The sequence below is a fragment of the Apteryx rowi genome, unplaced genomic scaffold (genome assembly GCF_003343035.1).
Source record: "Apteryx rowi isolate R43461 unplaced genomic scaffold, aptRow1 scaffold_97, whole genome shotgun sequence".
Taxonomy (NCBI): domain Eukaryota; kingdom Metazoa; phylum Chordata; class Aves; order Apterygiformes; family Apterygidae; genus Apteryx; species Apteryx rowi.
Genome location: NW_020451282.1, coordinates 260,209 through 288,025, shown reverse-complemented (window position 1 = coordinate 288,025; position 27,817 = coordinate 260,209). Strand labels below are relative to the sequence as shown.

At 37.5% G+C, this 27,817-nt stretch overlaps 1 protein-coding gene across 8 annotated transcripts in view; it reads right to left on the bottom strand.

Annotated features, from left to right (window-relative positions):
- Positions 1 to 27,811, bottom strand: part of ACOX3 (acyl-CoA oxidase 3, pristanoyl) — a 43,716-nt gene extending 15,905 nt beyond the window's left edge. Inside the window, exons 1-13 of one of the 8 annotated variants that reach the window (XM_026054781.1) lie at positions 27,468 to 27,731; positions 24,030 to 24,058; positions 22,309 to 22,493; positions 20,552 to 20,785; positions 19,328 to 19,399; positions 18,241 to 18,330; positions 16,702 to 16,845; positions 15,776 to 15,864; positions 5,216 to 5,312; positions 4,394 to 4,576; positions 2,828 to 2,950; positions 1,014 to 1,134; positions 396 to 515 (exon numbers count right to left, since the gene is read on the bottom strand). In XM_026054781.1, coding sequence (XP_025910566.1) covers positions 396 to 515; positions 1,014 to 1,134; positions 2,828 to 2,950; positions 4,394 to 4,576; positions 5,216 to 5,312; positions 15,776 to 15,864; positions 16,702 to 16,845; positions 18,241 to 18,330; positions 19,328 to 19,399; positions 20,552 to 20,785; positions 22,309 to 22,476 — 1,441 coding nt within the window. In that variant the 5' untranslated portion in view covers positions 22,477 to 22,493; positions 24,030 to 24,058; positions 27,468 to 27,731. Of the gene's footprint in view, positions 1 to 395; positions 516 to 1,013; positions 1,135 to 2,827; positions 2,951 to 4,393; positions 4,577 to 5,215; positions 5,313 to 15,775; positions 15,865 to 16,701; positions 16,846 to 18,240; positions 18,331 to 19,327; positions 19,400 to 20,551; positions 20,786 to 21,232; positions 21,467 to 22,308; positions 22,499 to 24,029; positions 24,059 to 27,467; positions 27,732 to 27,791 lie in introns of those variants that run through there. The other 7 variants (XM_026054780.1, XM_026054782.1, XM_026054779.1 and 4 more) reach the window with 7 other exon arrangements.
- Between the last annotated feature and the right edge of the window lie 6 nt (positions 27,812 to 27,817).

Sequence of the window (27,817 nt, the reverse complement as noted above, 5' to 3'; positions counted from 1 at the left end):
ATTTATCTAGAGAACTACAAAACTTAATCATGGAAATTACTACTAAGTTAGGCGATATGAACTGTTTCAAGCATAATGAACAAGGTACTCAGACTCACAACTATTTTAGGAGTAGCTCCATTGAACTAGATGGTACTTCTCAGTAAGATACTAATTAACATGATTAGGGATGACAGAACATGTAGTTAGCTTCCACAGAATCTAAGAGAAAGAATATTTCTTGCAGCAAATATCTGTATATTTGTGAGTGTATCATGTGATGGATTCTGTAGCACATTATTTACGCTCTACAAAATGATTAAATGACTATCAGTTGTTTTAGTATAAAATTACCTCCTAATTCCATTATCTAGTCACTGTTGGGTTCAGCACATGATTCCAGAATGAAAACTGACCTCTTATGCAACTCATCCAGCTCATTAAGTAGTTGCTGGTTTGCTGAAGCAGGACGTTATTATCACCTTCATATGTGCAGTTTGGATCATTGTCATTACGAATTTCCCCCAGACGATTCACTTAAAAAGAACAAGTGCACATTTTAACATATTTCAATGTATTAGTGAAGGGTAAGGGAATAATTATGCTATGATAAAAATGTAAGAGATCTATGTAAGGCATCTGTTCCTGTATCTATCGCTATTCTTACCAAGAAAAGAGCTTGTAAATTCACTGTTTGGCTTGAGAAAATGAATATAGTGGCAAGATTTTATAAAAGTGTGGATTCATTTTAGAAGGGAAATTTTCACCTAAAAATCTGCATTTTTATTTCTGGAACTGAAACTGAATCACACATACAGACTTATTCTGCCAAAATGCTGGTGCAGACACTGCATGGGTTTAGCTCTTTTTGTGGTGTCAGGTATAAAACGAATCTGTAAAAAAAGGAGACGAGGAAAAAGTCCTTTCTAGAAGTATCCCTAAAATCCAGATGCTGTGACCCCAAAACAGTTGAGGTAGACAAGAATATAAACATTCTCTTTCTGAGCAGGGTATAAAGCAAGTCTGCAACTTACTGGCAAGGTAACCATGTCCTCCACAAGCTTCTCGGCACTCCTGGGCTGCCTGCTGAGCAGTCCAAGAAGACAGTGGTTTGCTGGCAGCAGATAAGGCATGAATCTCACGTCCCAAATCAGCCTTTGTGGAAAACAAGTTTCTAGTCAATAATAACTTTTACACAAAGTAAGTTTGTGAGCATACAAAGAAGTATGTTTCTGCCTTACACAAAGCCCTATTATGATGATTTAAACCAATTAAATCCATAGCTATGTGCACTGTTTAATAAAGAGGAAAAAGAGTTACTTGCAATACATACGTAACATTTTTGGCAGTCTATGTAAGGGCAGTTATTTCTTTTTTTTGCCATCCCTGAAAGAAAACAGCCACATCTGAAGAATCTTGGGGATTGAGGTTCTTAGATGGAGCAGGAATAATTTGTGCTAGGTAATGGACACATGGGTACATCTTATCTCAAATGTATCAGCTGGCATTTGAATGGGACAGTTCATTGCTTGCCACTCTCTTCCTCTGCAAGACAGAGCGCCAGGTGGTTGAAGGTGGCATGTCCAGAGAGAGCTTCTGTCCCCTCCATGACGTAAGCAATCCCTCTCTCCCCAGTCAGCAAGGGGATATTTGTATTCTTTACTCCCTTACAAGGTCATCATTGAATTTTAAGCATCAATTTCAGAAAGAGCAGTGAAACTTAAATGCTCCAAAATATCTCTAAAGAATCACAGTGGCCTGCAATTACACTAACACTACTGGCCTTCCTTTGGAAGTGTGTCTGGAATTTCCACACTGGGAATTACTTAGAGTCTGGGGACACTGGGTCTATAGTACCAAAGCTTGTTTAAGAGCAATTCCCTGAGATTCTTTAAGACCCCTTGTAGAACAAAATGAATGTGCAAATGTTAAACTCTTAACATTGTCAACAACCATAAGATTTTTATTCTATCACAATTAGTCTCTGAGAGCCACTGTTTTGCCTAAGATAGTGACTGAACTGGGGACCTCCAGAGATAAAAGAAGAGATTATAGAATCAAACAGATTCTTCTGCGGTTTGGGCGAAGAGAAAAAATTAAAATACCCATCCATCAGTACACGAATCTTTCACCTGCTGTAGTTTAGCCAGAAAAGACCGAGTGTTTAAGTGAGATCTAAACAATTCATAGCCACTGTGTAGGCCCTAACAAACAGTTAACATTGTTAAAATAAAAAAAAGTGTATATATTTTACACGCTATAAGAAATCACACTGCAGTTGCTTTGGTTGAGAATCAGTCCTTACACTGAGACAGATATATCAAACTATTTCCTATATAAAAAGGTAACTTCTCATGGTCTAACAGTGGCTGAGACACTCACCACTAACCAACAACTCAGAAGTCTCAACTTTTTACTCTAAGAAGATTTTTCCTAATGCGTGAGCATGAATTATAAACTTGATCCAGATTCACAGAATCTGTATGGGAACTAATAACAACAACATTTCAGAAAGTCTTTGATATCTGCCTCCTGCAAAACCATTTACAACAGTCATAAACTGAATTTGTATTATCATCATATACTTATGATGAACAATCCTACAAGGGAACATAACCTTAAATCCCACTGAAACCAGCACAACTTTAACAACCCCATCAAAATTGATTTGGTCGCCTTTCTGTATACAAACTTTATCCATTAGTTTGTTTTCCCCACATTTCTGAGATAATGCGGTACAACTCTTTATTGTAAGATGATTCAGGACTTGAACACAGATCCTTCATTTAACAATTTCAAGTTTATTATAATAAGAGCCCAGTTAATAGGAAATGTGTAAATATCTCACCTGTCTCTGACTCCTTTGCTTTCTCAATAATCCTGCATTAAATTCTACAAAGTTCTCAAATAGGGATTTGGAGAAATAATCTAACACATACGCAGCAGCCAGATAAGGAAGAAGGCGCCATTGCTGGAATGAAAAATAAATAGATTTGATTGCAAATTGATATATATTTTTAGGTGAGTGAGATGATAAATAATTTTAAATTTCCAGAAAACAATTTTTTTCCAATAACTATCTTATAATTTTGAACCAACCCATTCCTTTTTAATTTGTCCAAATAGAGAAACTCTCATTTATCATGATGATAACTTAACTATAACCCTTTACAAACATAATTAAGTGCAACTACTTTATAACTCAGTTACAGTTACACTATTCCAGTTCATGGATTTTATGAGTTTGTGATAAATATCCTGTTAAACCAGTGCAAATGTTCACTGAAGCTTTTTGGGCAGAGGGCAGAAGAATGTATTTTTGCCATGCCACGAGTCAGTCATGATTCATATGTTACTTTAGTACCAATAGGACAGAGGGTGTAACTTTCACTTGTTTTTTCATTGCTTAAAGTACGTTACTGTTTGTTGCATTCTGTTAAAAGAACAGGGCTGTGGAGTAAAGAAAAAAGCATCTTTGTTGCTCCAAGTAGGTCAGATGGAGCCCATGAAAGAAAAGGGAAACTGCTTGAGAGGAAGCTTTTGTTGTAGAGCAAGTAGGGAATGAGAGGTTCAGCAAGCAGAGGCTACAGAGTAAGCAGAAATCGAGAGATTCCTAAGAACAGTGGGAAGCAAACCCGGCCTAACCGCAGAAGAGGTTTCCACCTGCCAAAAGAAGGCAGCTTTTGCTAGAGACCGTTGAAACCCATGAAATCTTTGAAAGTTGCAGTACTAAGGGCAAGCCAGGAAAAAAAGCACCCACTTTGCACAGACAAACTGGGCAGGTTTATTTTCAACACTTCTTAGCTACTAACCATTTCATTCAGCACATCTGAGGTTTCTCTATTTCCAAAGTTAACCGTATATACTCTTTTTCTATTTTTTCAGATCAAAAGTCCTTTTGGTGTTTTTCATCTGCTTGCTCTATGGATAAAAATCATTTATGTCCCTCTCAAAACTAGTGCTCGTTTGGGACCTAATCACAGTGCATATCAATTTCCACATTTTTAAAGAATAAGGACTAGAAAAGGGAAAATGAGCATAACAGCAAAAGAGGCACTGACATTTTTAAAAAAATGCTAGCTTCTACAGCTGCAATAACTTCATGTGCACATAAAAGACAGTCTTTCTCTGAAAAGGTTACTGCTTTAGAAGAAAACATTTCTAGGTACTTCAGAGAAATAAGAGTGTTTTGGGTTTTGCTATTCCAAGAACTTATCTCAAAAGCCTGATCATGCCAGGAGTAGTAGTAATGAGGTCTTAAGTTAGAATGAACAGCTGCAGCTGCACAGGATCTATACTTCAGATGAAACAGTTTCACTAACTTTGGTGCCACTATTTTGATCTACAATAGCTTTGAATCTGATTTTGTTTTAATTATACGATAGTCTGTAGATTAGAATTCCAAACTTTTTACCTGTGTTTGGTATTCAAGAACAGGTATTTCTTCTTCATCAGTTGGTCCAAACTGATGGCGAGTTGCTGAGAAGCGAATGGCTATTGATAAGGCAAGCTTCAAATTGGTCACAGACATTGCTGTAATCAGAACTCTGCCAGTGGACAAGGACCCAAGAGAAGCACTAAAACGATCTTTAACATCCTGAATGAATAAAAGGCACAGACTGAACAGTGAGGTTAACAATTCATTTACCTATCCTGTAAAGATACAACTCTGGTAGCATGATCAAAAGTCCGGAGGGTTGGCCAATTTTATTTCTTTAGACATTCAGTTAATGTGTCCAGGCAAGATCCAGAGAAACTACTTAGGCACCAGTGGGGCGGCTCAAAAAGCAAGAAGTAGGTAAAATCAATAAGGTGAGTTGAGACATCTCTGAAAGGCAATTAAACCCCAGCATTTTTGATTATGGAACCATTTAAACTAGGTAAGGGAAAACACTGTGGCTAATCAGTTGCCTCCTCAGGAGCTTACAGAACTTCTATCTAGATCCTGATACCATTTAAAAGTTAGATATTTACATCTGAGCTAGTAACTTCAGACTCTCTTTGTAATAAGTGGGGAAAACAGGCATTTCCCAGGCATGATTAACCCTGAATACTCATATAAGTATGAGATGTATTGATTATTACAATTTAATATGAAAACATGTCAACAGCCTTACTTGAGTCAAGATACCTAGCACTTCCCAACCCACCAGGCCCATGCCCTATCTCTGTAACCTAATTGTACCTTTTTATATTTATTGAACTATATTAATGAAATACAAATCTTAATTCATACCTTGAAAGAGCTTGAGTATTTCCCTTCAGCTGTGACATCTCCAGCTACATTCAGTATGTTTTCTTTAGGTATCCTGACATTATGGAACATGGCAAATCTGTTCAGACAAATACACAAGCAATGTAAAGTTTATTTTAAGTGTCTACATTACAGAAAAAAAGATCACAACAAAGAAATGATTGCACATGAATTTCAGGTGTATCAGTGAACTGAAAATAGTACCATCAAACCAGGTAGGTAATTTGAGGAGAGTATGTGTGGGAGAACAAAAGCCTTCAGACACAGGCCAGTAGAGGAAATACAAGCAGGGAAGTGATTTGTTATCACTTTTAACTTCAGTCTGCTACTCAAAAATAAAGATGATGCTTAAAAAACAAAACAAAGCCCTCATTGACTCTAGGGGACCATTTCAGCAGCTTCATATGTAAAGAAATAAAAGATTAATGGAAGGAAGAGCAATGTATTCTCTTTAAGGGGAAAGATAGTTTTCTGGGTAAAACAACTTATTAGAGACATTATACAGAGTATATTTGACTCAGACACTTTCGCCCACAGCACCAGAAATGTGAACTGAATGCTGTTTGTATGAGCTTAGGTAGGTTACTTAACTTGATATGTCAGTTATCTAAAAGTTTGGAAAGATGAACTATTAAAACTTCCTTCTCCTGCTTAGAACCAGACTGGGCTATTGTGATTCCAAATAATTTACTACCACAAATAATTCTGCTGAACCAAATGGCCCTAATGTACTGAAGTGTTGCTCAGTCCAGTCTGGAGACTGTAAATGCTTTGGGATGAGATATTATATATTTTTTACAATTCTAAAACATAGATCTGTGAGGATCTTTCATTTTAGCATAATACAGAAAAGAACATAGCTGAATTAGTGCACTGAGAGGGAACCGAAAGGTGTATTTTCCTTTGCTTAAACTCAAACTAGGATTTCTGTTCCCTATAATGGGGCATCTTAGAAAGGAATGAGCCAGATAATCTTTTCTAAATTGTGGCATGCTAGCAGTAACAAAGAAGGAACCTGTTATAATAGGCAAAATGTCTTGAGTATTCATATTCTTCAGGAAGAAAGCGTATAAACTGTTTCACCCAAATGGGCAATACAACTTGGCACAATACCAGTAATATCAGCTCTATTCATGAATATCTCAGTATCTAATAGCATTTGAAAGCTGTATTTGTAATCAAAGCAAATTCCTTTTGTCTGCCAGTACTGGCTGATCTATTTAATAATGCTCATGAGAGCCAGGTCTTTCACATTAATAAATTACATAAGGGTTGCATTGCTACATGTGCTTTAAAATTACGAGTTGTTTCCAAGGAAACATATCTGCATACTGAATTTATTCAGCCTTAGAGATACAGAGTATTTTCGGACTTAGCCACAGAGAAAAGCATGCTATCCTAACCAGAAACCAGCTGCTTACTAGCCTTATTCACGCTAAGAAGTGCTTTAGTGAGCACCAGTTTCAATGAGACAACACTACTTGATGGTAGAAGCAAATTCAGATTTTCCAAAAATCTGATAACCCTCTTCATCAATATTTTTTCAGGTCATCTACAATAAAAAAGCTCATTCAAGAAAGATCTTCTGGTTAAATGCACTTTCTTTGCTCCCTACATCCCAAATAAAACCCATCACAACTAAAAATGCACATCAACTCCAATATTTTTAAGCAGTAGTATGCATGTTAGATAGAACTCAAGCTTTTTTTATTATTACTAATTACTTTAATTACAGGACAGTGAGTGTGCGTTTAGAGCCTTAGTTTAGCAGCCTGTTTTGCTAGATACTGTACAACCCTAGAAGCACAAGAAGGTGCTTGCTCCTAAGATCTTACAATCTAAGCAAAAGGCAAGAAGATATGAACGCGTTCAAACAAATGGTGAGGCAGATGCTAACTACGGAAGAATAGTTGCTTGACATGACAACCGCTAGTTACAGCATGTTGGCAGCTAACCATTGTCAATTTTTTTGTAAGCCATTAGGGCAACCAAGAATTTTAAGAAGGAATTTAAGTGATGAAAGTAAGGTAGTTTCACAGATGTTTATAAAGAGTCCCTCCCAAGCAGGAAAAGTTGCATGGAAGAAAGCAATGAAATACCTTTTGAAAAAGCTATTGAATGAATTATAAAAACTGGAATCATGAGCCAGTTTAAAGGAGGAGTTGGCATAACAGAGAGGTGATACACCATTTTGGGCACAGGTTACGAAGAATTTTCAAAGGGCTCCAATTCTTGGGCCTTCTCTTTGCAAATACATACTTGGAGTATAATGTTTAGTCCCGTGTATGATGAATGGGAAGATTCGTGGTAGTCATGACAATGAACAAGACTGCAAATTATCCTTTTTGTGTTTTACACTATAGCAATTAGTTCAATTCAGTCAGCAGTGCTGTGCAGTTGTGGAAAATTATTTATATTGATACATGCTTGCAGCTCTACAGTTCTTAAAAAGCAAATTCAAATCTACTAACATTTCACATTTAGAAAATTCAAGTCTACTGATATTGGATATGCTGCAGATACGTGCCAAATGAAAAACCTACTAAAATAACCTAAATATTTTACCCACTTCAACCCATTGCAGGAAAATCCCAAACAGTTAAACCTATTAGAAGTCTTTTGTAGGAAAGGGAGAATAATCTTGTAGCAGATTCTGTTATAATCTGTCAGACATAAGTATAATATAGCTACTTCTGTACCAGATAAAAGGTTATCTAGAATTATTTTGATAAAAAACAAAAGATACATAGCCATGTATTTCATAGGCAGTACACCAGAATACTGAATTTCCAATCATATTATAATAACAATCTCTTTTCTTAAATGAAAATTAGTTTGAATAAAGTACACTGAGACAGTTTTTGAGAGTTCAGATTTTTTCTATTATATTGTCCATTACAGATGCATCATTTCCTCCTTTTTCTGTGAGGTGCTATCAAAATAAGTGCATATAAAAATGGTACAAACTAAGAAGCAAAAAAGGGGGACAGAATTAGCAATTACAAATCCCACAGAAAATTCCCATGAGTAAAGGAATAAGATATATTGTCTATAAGCACTAGTGATGAAAATAAAAGCAGAAACTTACAGAACCTGGGAGTTAGATGACTTTGTGATATGACTGCCAACTCCTGTTAGGCTCTTACTCCAAGAACTTTTATGCTATTTGAAATCTTACTTTGTAATCACTAGACATACTGGCCAAATTGAACTTGATATAGGAACATATTAAAAAATAAATAATAAGATTTAATGAAGTCAAAGATCACATTTCTAATGTTTATTAACCTAGAAAGCATAATGAATAGACATGGACCACATCTGTCAACGCATTTAGGAGAAAATCCCCTTAAAGACATTGAAGAAAAGTAGAAATATCTCACAATAATGGAACTGTATATACCGTCATGGGGATATCATGTACCAGCAAGTCTGGAAAATGGATAAGTTGCATGTGGTGATGACATGACCATGGGTTTGAAAACTCCACTGCCTCTTCTGCACAGCAATTAGTGTGACTGAGAAGAAAATCTTTCTGCATTTGGATAAACAGCTGTCACTTTAAATATATACTGTATGATTCTTTCTACTGTGTTTGCCTCCAGCTGTGTGATTTTGGTCATGATAAATGTATAGGACCATAAATTTCAAGGTCACAAAGAACTACCAGACCATCTAATCTGACATTCTGTAAGAAATGGTAGGTACTCCACAGTTGGATTTGCAAAGCAAACTGCCCCAAGTCATTCCGTCTTGATTTGCATATTGTACTTGGTCAGGAGACCCAGTACTTAACTGCTGTCTTTGGTAAAAATTCATAGTTAAAAATGGTAAAGAAAACAACATGCCTTTTTTCTGGCTGTGGTTCCACAATGTTTTCTCTTTCTATAAACAAGGAATTCTCTGCTCTTTAAATTTCTGTCACTTACAACCCTTCATCAGTCTAGCGTACAGGTATGTTCTAGCGAGTACATGTACATCCCTATCTGATGGTGGACAAAGTCACACTCACAGAATAACCCCAACATTCTAGCCACAAGTAAATACTACTGTACCTTTAGCAATGCCTAAGACATGATATTTTACATATAATACACAAAAGAAATGTGCATTTTTACAGCATCTAGCAAACAGGTAAAACAAATGTGTTATATACATTTCTACCAAGATTAGCCGAGCAGAGTGAAGTACTATTCCAAAAGTAGCATTCTTATTAGGGTTCTTTGGCCAGTAGTTTAGGGAACATTTCAAGCAAAGTTAATCTTACTGACTTTAAATCATGCAATAATAATTCATCTGGTGTGCAGCAATGTTGATAAAAAAGGAGCAGCTGGAAAAGCTACAAGCTCCTTTTGCCAGTACTAAATTAATAGGCTGTTACCTATGGTACAAAAAGCTCAAACATGCTTTGGTGAATTTAAAACCCACTAAAATGCCTTTCCTGCCAGCTTTTGTTATTGACTATGTTAGAGATGGTGCAGTGACAGTTCCTTTAATCCTTCTGGCCAGAAACAGAAAGCAGGTGAAAGGTATTGGAAGACTGGGAGTCAAGCGATCTCACAGCTGTTTATGGGATACAGTAAACCTCAGGAAGAATAACACTTAAGAAGTTTGGTGAAAAACTTGTAGAAGAGAAAGAAAACAGCCACATATTCCAGACCGAAAACTCACAGAAAGGTTACAGTTGAGAAGGGCTACAGAGAAGCTGGGAAAAACTATGCAAGGCAGTAGTTTAGGCCCAGTTTCTACAGTCAAGGCACTAAAGTAAGAATTTAGCTCTGCAACAGTAATGTTCAATAGCTGTGACAAAACAATGTACCATTTTATAGGCCTTCTAATCCTATCTTAATGGGCTTCATGGAGACACAAAGACCCTCTCACTCTAAAGTTCCTACAGTCTAAGTGCCAGCCTTGCAATGAGTTCTGGATGTGCAGATTTCTGCAACTGTTTAGAGCTGGCAGAGCACTGCTAAGGAAAAGAAAAAGGATGTTTGAAGTTCACTGCAGATGTGAGGCCTTACTTCTGTGGGTGATAAAATAAGTGCATGACCAGATGTAAATTCACCTTTCTTCTCCTATTAGTACTGGTCAGTTTAAAAGGCATTGCAAAGAACTGGCCAGTTCTGAAGTACTTGCGAGTGACAAAAATGAGGAGGGAATGAGGCAGTATTCTTTAGCAATGTGATCATGTCTTAGTCATATGCACAGCATGCGTGTATTTGTACAATGTTTCACCTTGGCAGTAGAACCTAAGTGTTGGAAGGCATAACAGAGAAATAGCAATGATTCCCTCCAAAATCACCACTTAGATTTAAATTGCAAATAAACAGGATGTGTCTTGCAAAATATTTGGTTTAACTGATCAAGCAGCACTGTTAACGCTGATTGACAGCAGTAGATATATGTAAGTTCAGGTATAGGCATTTTTAACATGTATATTTATTTTATGCTTGCTTCATTACTATTGCTCTTTATGCAATTGCTTGTAACTATGGTCAGAGGCTGTAGTTCAAAAAAATCTTAAGCAAATATAAGCCTGTTTATTTGAGAAGTAGGACTGATTTCTACACTTGCTTTCTTATTTTCATCCCTGTACTGTCCCTTTCTTTGTCCTGGCAGAGTCCTTTCCGTGGCCTTGCAATGAACCAGACCTGACAAACGATCTGGCTGAAAACAGCCAAGTTTTTTTTTATTGTTGGATTAGTTTTCAGACAGTTCCAGTTCCCTAGCTGAGTCCACTACACAGCTATACAAATGTTTGTCCCAGCACGAGGAAAAGGGCAGTGTGAGAGTAGAAACAACCAACCAAAGGAACTGTGCATGGGATTTGATCTTCACTGAACAACTTCAGATTGTAAAATTGTGCTCTAAGAGACTATTTAGGCTCCAACAATCTATTCCAGCTCCTGTCTTCCCAGGGAAATAACTGCAACCATTGGAAAATCTAAATAAGAGTAAACAGCATAAATACTGGGAGACAAAAACCTTTTGAAGGACTAGATTTTCATTTGTTCTACACTTAAACTGAGTGGCAGAACCCTAATTTATTATGGGCACTGTGGCATGATACTGAAATACTAACAAACAAACAATAAATAATATTTAAAAATAATCTACAAAGAATTGGAGATTGTGTAATATAAACCGTTTTTGCAAATACGCAAGGAACTGTACTGAGGCCTTTCAGAACCTGCAATCTTTCCAGGAGGGTTACTTTTACACCACTTACTGCTTTTCTGTCCAACATACTCTCCTTTATCCATTTCCTCTTGGTTATTTTGTTTTGTTTTCAGTATCTAGAATACTGAATCTGGCTTCAATTATTTTGTTAGAGGAAGTACTGAATGTCTTAGCACATGTCTCATGTGTGGAGAAATCACACGTTAACTGAATGTGAAAGGCAAACAGCTAAGAAAAAGCTTCAGTTTTCCAAAGTCCATTATTGTAATTAAATACAGCTAACAGTTCGTCTTCCCCCAGAAAGATCCTTTCCTCTCCCACAAACAAGTCAGTTAAAATAAACAGCTTTATCTTTGCCAGTGATGCCATCATTTCACTAGTCCTTTTTTTATGATAGGTTTTGTCTACACAACAAAATCACCATTATCAGCAGCTACATTTGAGCCAGCACAGAGTATATTTTACAAAGGCAGGCATGTTAAGCACCACTTTAGCACAATTCTACCTGCTCTTCAAACTGTTTCCTGTACAGATTCAGCTGAGTGTCTTATTTCTCTTTGTGATTTCTAGAGTGAAGAAAGCAACAGTTTGCCACTAGTTCCAACTGGGCATGAACTAGAGTCACTACTGATTCAACGGCAAGCACTTGCTGACGTGCATTGCAGTAATGAGTAATTTTGCTAATGTTGTTATGTTAACCAGGGTAGACAGGTGATTATAGAAAAATCAAAGGGAAGAAAGAGAAATTCACCTCAGCACTTACCCAAGCTCTTGTCTTTTGTCCCTCTCCTCTTATGCCTGCTGTGCATATTATTCAAAAGCCTCCAGATCTCAAATACCAGGGTTTTTTTGGCAGCTGTTTTTTCCCCCAACTACTTCCATTTTCAGAGTTCAGTGAACAGCACACTTCAAAGAATCCCAGACCACTAGCAACAGGTGGACATTTTTATATTATAAAAATTAAGATTGAAGCACTGGCAGCCTCTGGTGGCAGCCTGATTTTTTTTGGTAAGAAAACATAAGAACAGTCTAAGCCTACCACATGAAAAACTGGAGTTTTGTTTTTATTTATGTATTTATTACACAAAATGTGTGTGAATGGCATAGAGAAAGGAAAATGTTTTAAAATAATTTCAAGTGATTTTGTCTTTTTTTTAATGGGTACCTGAAGTTGGGAAGACTTGCAAAAGCCAAGTGATTTTAGGACATCCCAGTTATGAAGCTATGAGAATTATTTGAAAATCTGAATTATTTGAAAAACAGATTTCCAAGGAGCAGGCTAGTCAAATGGATTTACACTGCAAAAATTCCTACATTGCTTCTGAATTTTTTTCTCTTACTGAAAACATTACACTCTGCATTAGCAGGAAACTACCCTTCAGCCAAACAACCCAAGAGATTAATAGTTTTCAAAAACCAAAAGGGCTACAATCACCTATTCTGTTCTCTTACATAGCACAAATCAGTTGCGTTTTCCTAGGACTCTGGAATATTTTCCCCATATTCTATATATGCATTCAGGAGCTTAACTGTGTGTACGCATACTGAAAAGTCTTAGTAAAAACTTCCTCAAGTACAAAATTGGAGATCTCTGTCAGCTTCCCTACACTGTGATACCCATTCTGACCATTCATCCTGAGCGTAACTTCGTGGAAATATATTCGATTTACGTAAGCGTGTCTACGGTAGTTAAATCAGACCTCACAAACTGGCAAAGTGTGCAGTAGAGACCAACACTTTTAGCTGCAGCATAATGGGATGTTTTCTTACGCCCACACACAACAGGCTTCTATAGTGCACAGGAACTATACGCTGTGCTTTCTCCAGGCTAAGCTGGCATGTAAGCTTACTAAATTGATTAGGAGATAACACCTGGACAACGCAGTGTTTGATGTTCCAGGATGAAGTCTCTCCCTGTCAATTTTGACATTTCAGAGATCATGCAGCCAACAGTCCACCTCTTACAGTGGCACAGCTTGTGTGCTCCTCAGACAAGTGCAGGGCTATGAAATAACTACCCCGCTAGTCCCATCCCCGGCTTCACGTACCTCTCAGAAGCAAATGTATACAAATCCTGACATTTCTGACAGACCAGTGTGAGCAGGAAGGTTGCAAAGGGAAAACTAACTCTTGTGAACAATGTTGGCACCTAGCCTCAAACCTCTTCAAAGAAAATAGTTCAGGGACATCTGGACAACAACCTCCTACAGTTTTCAGCAGAATGAAGGGTGTCTTTTGGTGTCCTGGGGCTTCCTTTGTGTCTCTTATATTAATCTGTTGTTGCTTTCTTAGACTTAAGCTTTTTAGTGCAGGGATTGTCTTTATATATACTTAGAGATCTAAATCCATGATTGGGGCTCCCTAAACACTGCTGTGCAGGAAATAATGGTAATAGATTTTCAAAAGGCATATGCAAAGTAAACAGAAAGATTAGAATACTGTATGATTATTTTAAATGACCTGTGATATCATTACTAAGATACAGGATTCCTTCTAACATTAAGATAGAGAGTTACTGCTATCTCTTATTTACAATATATTGTGTGGATTATCATTTTGGATGCACTACAAGTCATCACATATATTTTAAAAAATTACATATTTTTTCATTAGATCAGCAAAGGAAAAATGGATTTTAAAATCCTGTGCATCTTAGACATGTGACAAGCACACAGTAATCTTATATCCATACTCTTACATGGATATATAGATATGCTTTAGATGAGCACATGAACATACAAACTGTACATCAAATTTGGCAAGCTCTTTTCCTTCCTCATGTTGTGCTTAAGACTATGCTGCAAAGTAAAAATAAACAGCAGAATTTGTCCATTTCTACTTAATATGAAGCTGAATTACATTTAGATTAGTCATTTAGGCCCATGCTATGGTGCCATCTGGTGGCAAACAGTTTGTAATGCAGATGCAGGCAAAAAAAGTTTTGACATTTTAATAAAACTTCATTTACTTTAAGCTTTCTTTCTTTCTTTCTTTCGTGTCTTTATGCAACAGAGCCTCAATGAGAATCAACGGCTTAAATATGAATGTCAGTGCCATATTTGACACTGCAGGATATTTGGGACATCAGAAGGAGGCTGGTACATAGAACAAAAAACTACAGAAGACGACCTATGACCTTCTGGAAAGCTAGCCAAAGACATTGCATTATGCAGCAGGATATCTTAGGATGTCTATACTTTGTTTACTGAAGCTGCATGTGCTGTAGGAAAACACATATATCTATAATCAACTGAATCAACAAAAAGAAAGTTGAGGCAAGAAAGTAAATTCCCCATCCCTCCTTACTATTTTAGGTCTCTTTCTTTACACAGAGCTATATAAATAACAGAGGTTTTAAAATCATATTTGTGTACAGTATGATTTATGGCTGTCCCTATGTGCATATGTACCACGATTTCCCTGCTATACCTCCTCCCCATTAGATTCTTTTGGATAGTGAAGTAGGGCCACATCTGTTCATGACACTCTAGGAAAAGGTAAAGAAATAGGGAGAAGCTAACCATCTGTCCATAAGCAGCTCCAGCAATAAACAGCCACCTGATAAGAAAACTTGGTTATTCCAATGTTGGCATTACAACTATTTTTTCGACAAGTGAATGAAAATGAAATACTGTTTCATGAATCATCCACAACCATTCCCTTCATCTATTCTATTTCACGCTGCTGTGGTGGGGTCAGCCCATCCTTCTTTTCTTGCTTTTAATTTGTCTAACTCTTGATCTCATGTTTCAGTCTGTCTTTACTTAGTATGAATTAAAATGCTACAGCCATCACAGCTTGAAGGCTGTGATACAGAATGGATCCCAGGTACTTCTTTATTTCAAATTTGGGTTAAAAACACAAAATCCATATCGTCTTAATATTATGATGGCTAATCATCCTCTGGTTTGAGATCTCAATTTAATCATGCTGAATAGAATGAGCTTAGTTTTCCAGCAAGTTACCTGCTGTTGCTTCTGAGCATTCTGTTCCTCTGGGCTAGAAACTTAAACAGGCAGTAAACAACTAAGGGCTTTCACCCAAAAGACAGGAGAGGTTGTTTTGCCTGTACTCAGAACTTTGTGGGTTTTTTTTTTTTCATTATTCCTGCTGCAGAATCTATAAATGTAAAACTGCTTGGGGGTACTGGCAGAGTATCAGTGGTACTTTGTATTCTAACTGGACTAGAGAATATGGAAATTCAAGATTCTTCAAGGCCTTTTTTTGGGGGGGGGGGAAATAACAGCAAATTAAAACCACTAGTAAGTACCTCAGAAGTACAGAACTGACACAAGAAGATATTTGCACCACTACAGTGTGATACAATCTGGCATGTTTCCTTATTCAAATGGATTGACTTACCCATTATCCAATCCATTCTGCCCAACTTTCTTTCCTATGTCACCTACCATCACACCTGGCATTGGTAAGAGAGTTTTTGTATCTCGAATCTGCATAGAAATGGAACAGAACAGTATTTCAGTTGTGAGACAGTTCTTGGTTGGACTTCTCAAACAGTGAAAATACTCCCAAATTGTATTCTATTATTAACATTAAAGAAAGCTTCCTGTTTCTCTAAGCACATAATCCTGGATATAACTTGTACTGATATACCTCTTCTAGGACATAGATCCCACAATGAAAAAGACTTAGATCCCATGACAGTAATTACACCAGTCTGTTAAAATATGCCTAAGCACGAATGATCTCTCTCATCAAACTAGCATTAAACCCTTTCTCTGGTCTACACAGACATAGTAGAAATCAACAGAACTTTGATGTAACAATCAGCTTTGTGTTTTTCCCTGATTTTGTCATAAATCCCATTCCATTGACAACCAGTTTATTTTACTGTTTACAACTTTCCTAATGCATTGGCATGTTTTCTAATGCCTTTGATCTTATAAACTGATCTCTGGTAGAAACTTGGTTTCACGCAGATCATCTTGCAGGATGGACAGACATAATTCACCTTAAGCCTCATCTAAGACTTTGATGACTTCATATAGCATAGGTTATTTCTAATTGTATATGAAATGTGATAATCTGGAGGCTTTTCAGCTCTTTTGTATTTTCCAGTTACAGAAAACTGACATTATAAAACTGGCTATCAATCATCACAAAAACACAGTGAACATTTAAAACCAATACGCTTGTTACAATTGCAATATATGTTGATGGTATTAACCAAAGAATCTGCTGGTCAGACATCAATAACAGCATAACAGAAAACTTTAATTTGAACCCTGCTCCCCTCTCCCAGATGATTCGCAATATTCCTATCCTACCTGTACAATAAAGGAATGCAATCCATGGCATTGTCCATCGGGAGTATAGAGCTGGGCATACACAACTGCATGAGTGGCATTTTTCCCCATATTACCAACCCAGAACTTTGCAGCTTCAAAATCAGGAGTGTTGATGATAAATTCCTGTAACCACAAAAAACAAGTGAGCAAAGTTATATAAATCATAAAAATCAGCACATAGTTAATTTCATTTTGTTCATGAGCATGGTGATGTTTTGAAAACAGCCATTAACTGCCAGGGTTTCACTCTGTTCTTGACTTAAAAACTGTGAGACCTCTCTTTTTATCCTGTGTTCAGCTTTGGAGAGAATACATTTATCTAAGACAAATTTAAAGAATAAGTTCATGACTTCATTGCAAGGCCTAAAGTTCAACTTTTAAACTGCTCATTTTGAGAAAGCAAAGTGAAAGCCTCAGTAGCATTTCCTAGATTCCGGGTTAAGATATGCAAAGTAGGGCTGTGGGTCCATGTTGGGCTGAAACCTGTACAGGGACCATCTCCTTCTTGTGCAGTTTTCTATGGAAAGGAAACCCAGCTGAGAGTCTGAAAGGTAGCACACTTCCCAGTTTGGACAACTGGGGAACCATGAATAGTGGGTATGCTGAAGAACGCATGTACCCTAAAATTCAGACATAGCTTCAACATTCAGATTTTTAGATTCTAAGTAGTGTATTTTTCTGGATGTAAAAGAAATCTAAACTCATAGCTTCACAATCTCATCAAAGATATAGTCACTTCAGTCTTTTTTACTGCAGTGCACTCTTTACCAGTATAAACCTCCATTTATTTTAATGGAACTTTGCATGCTGCCAATCTTGCAAGGGTTTTTTTCAGGACAGCGATCTGATTATCCATACTGCTTAAATGATTTTTTAATTGCTTGTATGTCGGAAAAACACAGACTGGAATGTTGACCTACTGAAGGATATACAATGCTTATGTTTAAAATCTACAATTCATATTCTTCATTCTTTTGAAGCCACTGTAAATATTGATATACGATAGAGAATCATTTCACTTCTCTGTGTTTTGTTTTGCTGTCTGAGAATGGAATCACTATGCTTTCTTCTTCCTTGCAAGTTTTCTGAGTATTAAACTCACTGATTTGCATTAGTCAAAAATACTACCACAGAACACTTTATTGTTTTGAAAACATTGGAAAGTTGTGTGGGAACATGCTTAACTGCTGAAATTCCTATACTCACCCTTATATTCTCTCTGCAGGAATCAATCTTTTTCTCTTAGAAATACATGAAAGGGAGAAAGGGCTGTCTCTGAACTGAGGCACCCACAGCATGTGAAGGTGGATATGCTTCTCTGTTTTTTCTTGAACTAGGACTTTGCAAAAACACTCTTCTCTCCAACGTATGTATTTGATATATATGTATATATATATATTTTGGAATTAAACTTTATTAATTCTTACTAGTCAAAGAACTTCTTGAATCATTCTGCCTTGTTAATAAATAACAGAGCTTAACAGTGCCAAACATTATTCCTATGTATTATGGACTAACCTGAGTGCTGCTGTCAAATGTGGCAGTAGTTCGTATGCCTCTGGTATTAGTCCCATGGCTGAGTTCAGTAAGAGCAAAACATCCAAAAATCTAAATAAGGAGACATAAGGCACAATTCAAGTCTAGTTTAATATGGCAGTTAAAACCAGAAGATTTTCAAACGATTGAAAATCCAGCTGTTGGATAGTGACTTGCAGTTTTAAGAAACCAATCAGACCTAAGGTTGCAAATGCATATTCCCAGGCTTTTGCTTACACTGAGGGTCATTAACAGAATTCATCCTGATCTTAACATGTGGTATCCAATCAGGACTACACATCAGTATATTGTTGTCTTTGCTGAGAGATAAGCACACAATTTAGGAAAGAAAGTTAAATATAGAAGGATGGTAAGTGGTTGACAGCAACAAGACAAAAACTGATAAAGAATAACAAAAGAAGCATGAAGCGCAGGAAAATATGCGCGCACTCAGAACATATATCTATCTTACAAAATCAAAGAGGGTAAAGCCAGAGAGTGAATCTGACCATGTGGCCAAATGGCATAGATAAGAGCAACTGTTTAGGATTGGCTCTTTCTAGATCAGACAGGCCGTAGTTACTCTGTGAAGGACTTCGTCCTTTGGACTCTGTGTGGTGTTTCTGTGGCCATAAGACATAATCTTTTTTCAGTCCGTAGCATCAAAATGGTATTTTTATAGCATCATGCAAAGGTTGCAAGTGTATGATGTGGATATGGGAGTATCCAAGAATGCAAAACCTGCTAGGTTATGTTACAGGACAGTAGAGGGAGACAAAACTGGGGAGGTCTCATCTATATTGCCTTTTGGGAGAAGTTCTTGGAATGAACTATCCCCAAACTTTTTCTGCATGTTGCCTTGGACAGCTTAAAACAGCGCCAGGAAGTGGTGTAACAATAAGCAGTGAGGACAGTTAGGGCTCAGTGCTTGAATCTGCTCCTTTGTCTTCTTTTGTTTTGCTATTTAGAAGTACCCAGATACCTAAAGAGATCAGAAATGACACAAAGGTGCAGGTACTGAAGTAATTCTGACAGTATCCGATTCTAATAAGTTATCAGAAAAAATTACCTCCATGCTATAAATTTGTTTCATGAAGTCTGCAAACCTCTTAGAAGCACTCAAAATCGTACCTGCAAATACCTGTAAAAACAGAGAATTATGAGTGAAATCCATGACCTCATGCTGGAAAGCACAAAGCACACATACAGAATGGTTTGTAATACTGATGCCCATCAAAGAAACCCGGGAAGGTAGGTTGCACGGTAAACTACTACTTACACTACACCTTGAGGACATAAGTCAAGATTTCATCTTGTCATAGCCTCTTTACAGAGGTTTGAATGCCCTCTGAGGAAGAAAAATACTCATCCAAAGACCAAAGACTGAATGGCCCATTAATGCAGTACTTTCATGACATGATCAAATTTTTACAGTTCTAACCTGTTCAAGCCTTCATTGCAAGCTCTTCAAAATGCTTAGTGAACTTACTTTCCACCTGTACTTATGGATGCCCACTTGAGTAGAGCAAAAGCTTTAAGAGTGTTTCAGTTTGCTTCACTGTTAATGACCCAAGAACAGAAGAAAGCTGCTTCAAGACCAGACAAGACCATTGTTTTTAAAGCTACCTTCAGTTTTTCTGAATAGGTATTCACGTAACAAAACTGTAATTCTCTGACTCTCCTCTGTTCTGTGATTAGTGCTAATGAATTTATTCAGCTAATATTATTTGACCAGCTCTGTTAAGTATTCTTTCTGGAAGACTCAGCCGGGGGCAACTGATAAACACAACCCCAACCCGCTGATGTCAATGAGGTTTTGTCACAGGTTTTAGTTCCTTCTGAATGCACCATGTGGTGAGGCAAAGAAGTTTATGATGCCTGTATCTGGCATTGTAACAAAGACAGAGACACCAAGTAGGGCACATATAATCAAGCTCTTTTGGCTGCTACTGCTGCAGAGAGAATGCAGAGGAGGGGACAAAAGAAAGAGAAGATGATGCTACAGGTGTAAAAATATCTTCCTGTGGCTCTGCCCACACTGCTTCAGCTTTCCTCTCCAGGAGTGATTCCAATGGAGACAGGACTTGCATCCTGTCTGACAAATATCTATGAATGTCATTTCACAGCTCTCCAGTTCTTTTAAATAGTTAACTCAATTTGATTCTTAAAAACAAAGAAATAGATTGTGCAAAGATACTGCTTTAATAAAATGGGCAGAAAGCAACAGAATTATGGTATCACAAGATACTTAAATTTAAATAGACATCAGCATACCTTTTCGAACTGTACTTACACCGCAATGTAAAAAATACTTGAGACACGGAGACCAATCATACATCCCTAAACAGTTAATCATATTTAATATCTTTAATGGCTTCTCTGTGATCTCTTGTGGAGTAAGAAAGTTATACTCAAAGAGCCTTTTACAGCGCAAAAATGTCAGCTCCTGATATTTCTCATGGCTCAAATCTTCTCCAGGATGATGTGCAAAGAAAGGATCATTTTCTAAAGCAGAGAAGATTCTATTCTTGAAGGAGAAAAAAATTGACATCAGAAAGTTTATCCAAGAGCATTAACAAAGCAAGTTAAAAGACTTCTGGTACAACACTAGGCCTCAAACTTTGAGAAAAGAGGTAACTTTATAGACAAACCCCAAACTCCCCAGAATTTAAAAATACATTAAAACAGTCCATCACTATATATATAGCTCATGCAACTCAATTCTATGAAAGCTTCTTAGTCATGAAGTAGTGTATGACTGATTCACTTTGAATATGAGTGGTATGGTACAACTTTTTACAGCTGCCTCATTATTTCACTGTGAAGCAGTTGGCAGAACTCTAAAGAGCAATGGCCCTCAATTTGAGCACAAAGGTAAAGCTCCAGGGATTAAATTCAGTTAGAAATATGCTATAATGCTAAAGGCATTAGGCTACCATGACTGCTCTGTTCCCAGACAAAAGTAGAAACATACTCCAGTTAACACAACTGCCGCATGTGGATGTTCAGTCTGTGGATGTGCGTCTTTTAACGTTCTAGTTTGGATCATTTTTTTCTCCTTAGATGATACGCTACAGCATTTTTTCCATCAAGTCTCTGTGTCTTGGAGATATCCATGCCTCCTTATTTGCTTGTCATGTAATTCAGAAAAAAAAAAGCAGTACCGTAGGCAAAATCTTTTAAAAAGATTTTTCAAGTCCTCTTCTCTCTGAAGAAAATGTCACAATATGAGGGAAGAAAAACACAAGATTCTATGTGCTTTTTTTGAAAGTTAGGATCACTCCATCTCTCTGTATGAACAGTACTATTTGCCCATTCGAACACAGGGCACTTTTGTTTTCCTATGGCTTTCAAGTATATCTGTCAGACGCAGACGAAGGCACTTTTGATTTCTCTAATCCACCTTCTAAGATTTTAATAACTACAGTGAAGTTTCTTAATTAGCTTAAATACATGTAAATCTATACCACCACCAAAAAAGGCAGTTCTACCTCCTCCTGCATCCTCCAGGTCATGCAAACTCTCTTCTGCTTGAATTAATCATTTTTTTATATTGGTAGGGTTAGCTTTCAGCCAGGTAGGCAAGCTAATCTGTGCAAATGCAATGCCACACAAGCAGTAATTGCCAGCACAGAAGAGAGTAGAACTTATGTCAGGTCAAAGGAGGACAGAAATACTCCTTCTGGCAGTGGAATAAACTTAGATCAGCTTAAGTGAATTGTAAAAGTATGATGTAATGCTGGCCCTATAGAAATATGGTACGATGTAGTTCTTTCTATAGAACTACACTTTTTATTGAAGTCCTGAAATGTAGCATATGCTGGTTTCCCCACTATTCATGATTAGTAATGAAATAAGCTTTACTAGGTAGCAAAGTAGGTTGCTTAAAAGTTCATTTTTGCTCTGAAAATTGGATATGCAAAAATAATTTCTTCATGCTCCGTATCTGCAGAGTATTATTAAATACCCTTCTCCTGAATCACACACACTCATTTCTACTGATAGTTCTATCCAAAATTAAAACATGCTTACAATTCTTGCAAAGCTTACCTTGAGCTGGATGATATCTTCCCCATCTAAAAACACAGCCATTTCCTTCCAATTGAAGGAAGCTTTCTTACGATATTTGCAAAGTGGTCCTTTAGGGAAATCTGGTAGCAAAGTATCCCATGAACTTTGGCTGTCAGTTGCTTCTTTCAGATCCAGAGTGGATGCCATCCTTGGGTCAAACAGTGCTGCACTCAAGAGAAACAAGTACATCATGAACTGAAGCACTGCAGATGCCTAATTTTTCACAGATAATCTTACAAGAGAATAATAATAAAAAAAAGGAATTCAAGAGGGCTGTTAAGTAAATCCATGCAGGCTTGTTCAAATGTATGAGTTCAGTAGTGGAGAGTCAACTAAAAGCTTGGCCTTACATCTTTCTAATTTAATTAGCTTGGTAAGAGCTAAGAAAAAAATGCCTTTGATCGAACGGAAATGAAAGATATAGCTTTTGTTATTAAAATGTGATCTAAAACTTTTTAAATAAGCAAAATATGAAACAGAGGTAGCATCAATTAATATTTTGTATTAAGAAAGGGGAGATTAGCCGAAAGATCAGGGGAATAAAATAACATTCTTTAAATAACATAGGTAAATAATTAATTCACCTCACTTCTAACTGAAATAGAGAACAATAAAATATCACAGCACCCAAACATGCATACAAAAAACCACTGAAATGCAGAAGATGCCTGCAATACCTCCACATTACTAGGAAAGATTTAAAGGATTTTTAACCAAATGGCACGTGGATTATATGTCAAGATTTGTTTTTTCTATATAACTGAAGTGCTGAACAGTTGTTCATGCATAAATAGCCCAAGTCAGAAGACAGGCAGGAGCTTGGACCTTATCTTCCACTGGCTGAATATATGAATGAGTTACTGGGTAATAAAACCATATATACATGTACATCCAATTGCAAAAAACAAATTGCTGTAAAATTCTGCATATTTGCATCTACTTTGCCTGAATGAGAAAAGGCAAGTCATTATGCAAACAGACTTTCCATACCCACAAGATATTTAGTGCAATTCTTTGTTGAAGAATTGAGTCACAATCATCTACTCTCACACATCCACAAAGTCCTTTCCATTGATGCTGGTGTTTTGGTTTGTTTTTTCCAAACTAGGTTAGATGATCTAATTTGGCATATAAGCTAAAGTTCTCATGCCTTCAGAAAACTGTGGCACTACCTAAAGACAAAAACTGTACCTCCTGCTATCTAAGCCTGCTTCCAAATATATGGTAATACTCTACCAAAACAAAATTCTGCCTTTGCAACTTTTTATAGTTTTTGCCAAATTTTTTCTGAAGGGCTGAAACATTAAATGATGCATTTTAATGTTTTTAAATAGAAAAGTTAGAAAATGTATTTCTTTTCCTCTTTAATCCACCTATTTCCTTATTTTATTTTCATACACAATAGTCTCTGAGATAGATAATGAAACTTTTTCTTCTTTTATAAATTTTTCAAAAGTCTGTAAAATAATTTCTAGATATATGAGATGATACTACTGTATATAATCTGGAAGCACTTCTGGATCAGTGTAGGAATGTTACAGTTGAATTTTTCATGTGATAGGCTTGTATATATTGATTTATTTTAAATGATGTTTCATAATTTAATTTATAAAATTTCTTGCATAAATCCTATTCTCTAAGACAGGTAACTTTTAGTACATTCATTATTATTATTATTTTCTCAGGAAACAAGAACTTACTGTTTTGCAGCTGGAACTCTTCCTTAATTCTGCAAAAGATACAGTGCACTTCATACACTCTGTATCAAAGTTTAAATCAAGATTTCAGTCCCAGACTTTCTGTAATGATTAACCTTTCTGATTATTGAAATGGGAACAGTCTCTCTAATGAGAAAGATATGTCTATCGTGGCATTCAAAAGCCAGCTGTGACAGAATCTTGCTATTATAGTTATCAATCCCACAACTAGATCTGTGAAATTTTGCAGAGATCTACAGAAAAAATGTGTGTACTAACATACGCTGTTAGTAATAATTCTCCACAAGAGCTATTTAAAAAGTGCTAATCAAGAAAATAAGTGCTCTTTATCAGGCAAGAGGGTATATTTATATCCTAGAAGCACAGATGTAGCATTTGGTGTGTGAAGAAACCAATGCAGGAAAAGGAGGATCTTCACTATTTTGCGGCTTCTTGTAGCATCATCCTGCCCCTTTTACAGTAGTTAGTGCCACTTTGCCTATGAAATCCGTCTGTTGCACTTTAGCCACTGGAGGGGAAGAAGAGCTAAGAAAGGATGCAATATACCTTCTTTCTCCAATTGCGGCTTCCTCTGGACTGCAGGAGCAGATCCTCAGAGTAATTTCTCATAATTTTATTGAATTAAACAAGACTATAAATACCAAAGTGAATAGAGCCGTGAAAATTTTCATTAAATAAGGATATATTCTGCAGACTGAAACCGGCCATAAGATCAAAGACACTAAAGGTTCCTTAAGCGAACAGATGCACTACGAAATTACTGCTATAAAGAATGTTTGACTTGATTAGCTAAAAGCCCAGTCAATTATTTGGGGTAATGGGAAATGGGGAGCAGTAAGGGTGGTGGTGGGGACTGGATTACTGTAAGTGGTGATACGGCTGGATACTGTAAATACTGTGTACTGAAAGCATAAAGCAAATACCCTAGCGAGTCAGCATGGAGTAAGCTGGAAGCTGTCACAGGAGTTGATGTAAGTGCCAGAAGTACTGATTTAAGGTGATTAATCTTGTCCAGAACTGGGCTGGCTCCCACAGATCCACTTGGGTATGCAAGCTCTGTGCCACCTTGGTATCTGCCCAGACCATTAAGAGTACGGCACAGAAACAGACAGATGGCTTTGCATACGGTAAACGTAATCACCTCCAGCCCTGTCTACTCTTTCATTGCTTGGATATGGTGGACATTTTGAATTGTGAAACTAAAATGACAGCAACATGCTGTCCATCACTAACATTGACTTGAACGGACCAGGTGAATGGGACAAGCAGGAAGCCTTGTCTGCAATGGATCTGTAAAAGGTACATATTAAATCTGCGTAAATGAAGTCAAGTAAAACTATTGCAGCTGTGACTTTAAGAAACACAGAAAACTATAGGGCATTTCTTCTACACAGAAGATGCAGTTCTGGAAATTTGTATGCACACAGGTATGCGCTTCTCTCAAGTGTCATCTTGCCATGACTCAAGGCTAGATTTAAATCAACACAAAATACTATTTTCACATTTAAACCACACTTTATCTTCATTCTTCCCTCTTTTTTTCTCAAATTTAAAATGTTCATTTCTGTTATTTGGTGGCTCCTAACATTTTTTTAGTCTCTCTATCCTCCTGCTAAGCATTTTTTCCAAACCCCCTTATTTCTTTATTTCTATGCAGTTGGCCTCAGTCTCTTGTGTATGTGATCAAAAGCAGTAAGGCCCCATTAAGTATGATGGCATTTCACTGTATTTTTATGGGTCATAATATTCCTCCAACAAATTGCAAAACTTCACAGAACCAGCAGAATTTAGTTACCAGTAGGTACAGCTCTACTGGTTCTGGAAAGAAGTGGAAAACCCTGATTTCTGTCATAACCTGGCCCAAAGGATACAGGCTCATGCCTCTGCTTATTGCAGAAGTAGATGTCGAGTGCCCTTTGCCACTACCTGCTCATATCACATGCAGCAATTTATGTCCCTTTATTCAGATAGGCAGAGATCTGTGCTAAGCATGCAAGAAGCACAAACGGAGACCCAAAACACCAGGCAGGGGAACAGAAGCTGGCCAGACCATGACAAGGGCCTGGCTGGAAGAAGCGGTTCTCAAAGCAACTGGGAGGATGTCCAGGCCTATGGGCTGGCAAGGGGCTCAGCAAGAACTACAAAAATAACAAAGTGCAGAAGCCACTAGCTTAGCATCCCACTTGATGTCACTCTTTTTCCTCCTCATCTTGATATATCTCTTTGCTCCTTTTCTTTTCTTTCAACCTAATTCTCTCATTGAGGCCACTTTCTAGTTCTGGATAATAAGAACGTATGAGGAGAGGACTGTATGACAGTATTTCTGCATGTGACTTACTAATCAGTTCTGGGGAGGCAGTTACAGTATTGAGCAACTGGTTTTGGTGGGGGAGAGAAGCCCAAACCGAATAGGTATTGTGAAAGAGCATTTCATCCTGAAGCCAAATAAGCAGACATGACTATTCTGGCAGCTAGTAAACAGAGTTTCTAACTGAACTGGAAAACAGGTAACTTAGGCAAAAGTTCAAGGCTTCTGGCTCAGGACAGGAATATTCTATAGGAAAATACTGTAGCTATTCAAACATGCATTTAGCTTTATTTACACTGCAAATTAATGAGATTGCTCAAAAGTGAAATCTTAAGCATTCATAAAAAGGGATCTCATGCTTTAATTCCCTCTTTGTCTTCACAGAGTGTTTTAATTTAATTTGGTCCCAGGCAAACAGTTTCAAAATTAATTAGGAAATCACAACAGACAATTACAATAGGAAATAGTCAAAGGGCTGCCCTAAAGAATAATCTTAGTGTTATTTTCATCCTGGCAGACCTGAGATCCACTTCTTGCATGTTCTGCAAAATGGCATGACCTGACATGACACATATGGATGTGGCTGTAAAGAATATTGCATATTGTTTTCAATTCACAGGGAACTGCCACAATTTCACTGAGAAACACTGAGTTATAAACCTGTGTATGTGGAAAGTATTCCTGTTAGTAATTCAAATTCATAACCAGACAACAATAATGGTACGCAGACCACTAGGGAATAGCTCAATTTGCATTATATTATCGTGAATTATGTTGCACAATGATGATACAGCTCACTTAGTAACCAAGAGTAATGATGCTGCATACTCATGCTCTCTGTAAGAAATTCCATTACCATCAAGTGCAGACCCACCAGAAAATAAAATTAAAAACTAATGATGGAAGTGGCATCTAAACTATTGCCCAAGAAAGTGAAATGCAACAACAGAAGGATTAAAAGTAGGAAAGCAAACCACTTATTTAAGAACACATTGAGGTTTCACTGAAGAACCCCCAAATCTGGGGCCAGGGGCTTGTGCCGATTAGGAGGAAAAAACCCGACTGAGTTGAGTATGTAATGCAGTATAACTTACTACAAAAGCTGCATTTACCGTTTACTAGGAAAATCGTAACAAGCAAGATTTGTTTCCGTGAATCGGAGGAACCAAACCGCCGGGGACCTCCAGCAGCAGGTTGTCAGTCGTGACGTCACGGGAAGCGGCCCTGCTTGGTGCCCGTTTTCAGGCAGACGGGCCCTTTTTCTCGCACTGAGGCGCGGCAGCGGCTGTCACAACCGCGCAACCCCAGTAACAGCCGCAACGGCCGCAGGGACCGGGCGGCCCGCGCCACGCGGCAGCGGGAGACACGTCCCGCCGCGGCCCGCCCCGCCGGGGCCCCTAACGGCCTGCAGTGGCCGCGCCGCCGCCCGCGCTTACCTGCGCCGCGGCCTGGCCGTCGCCGC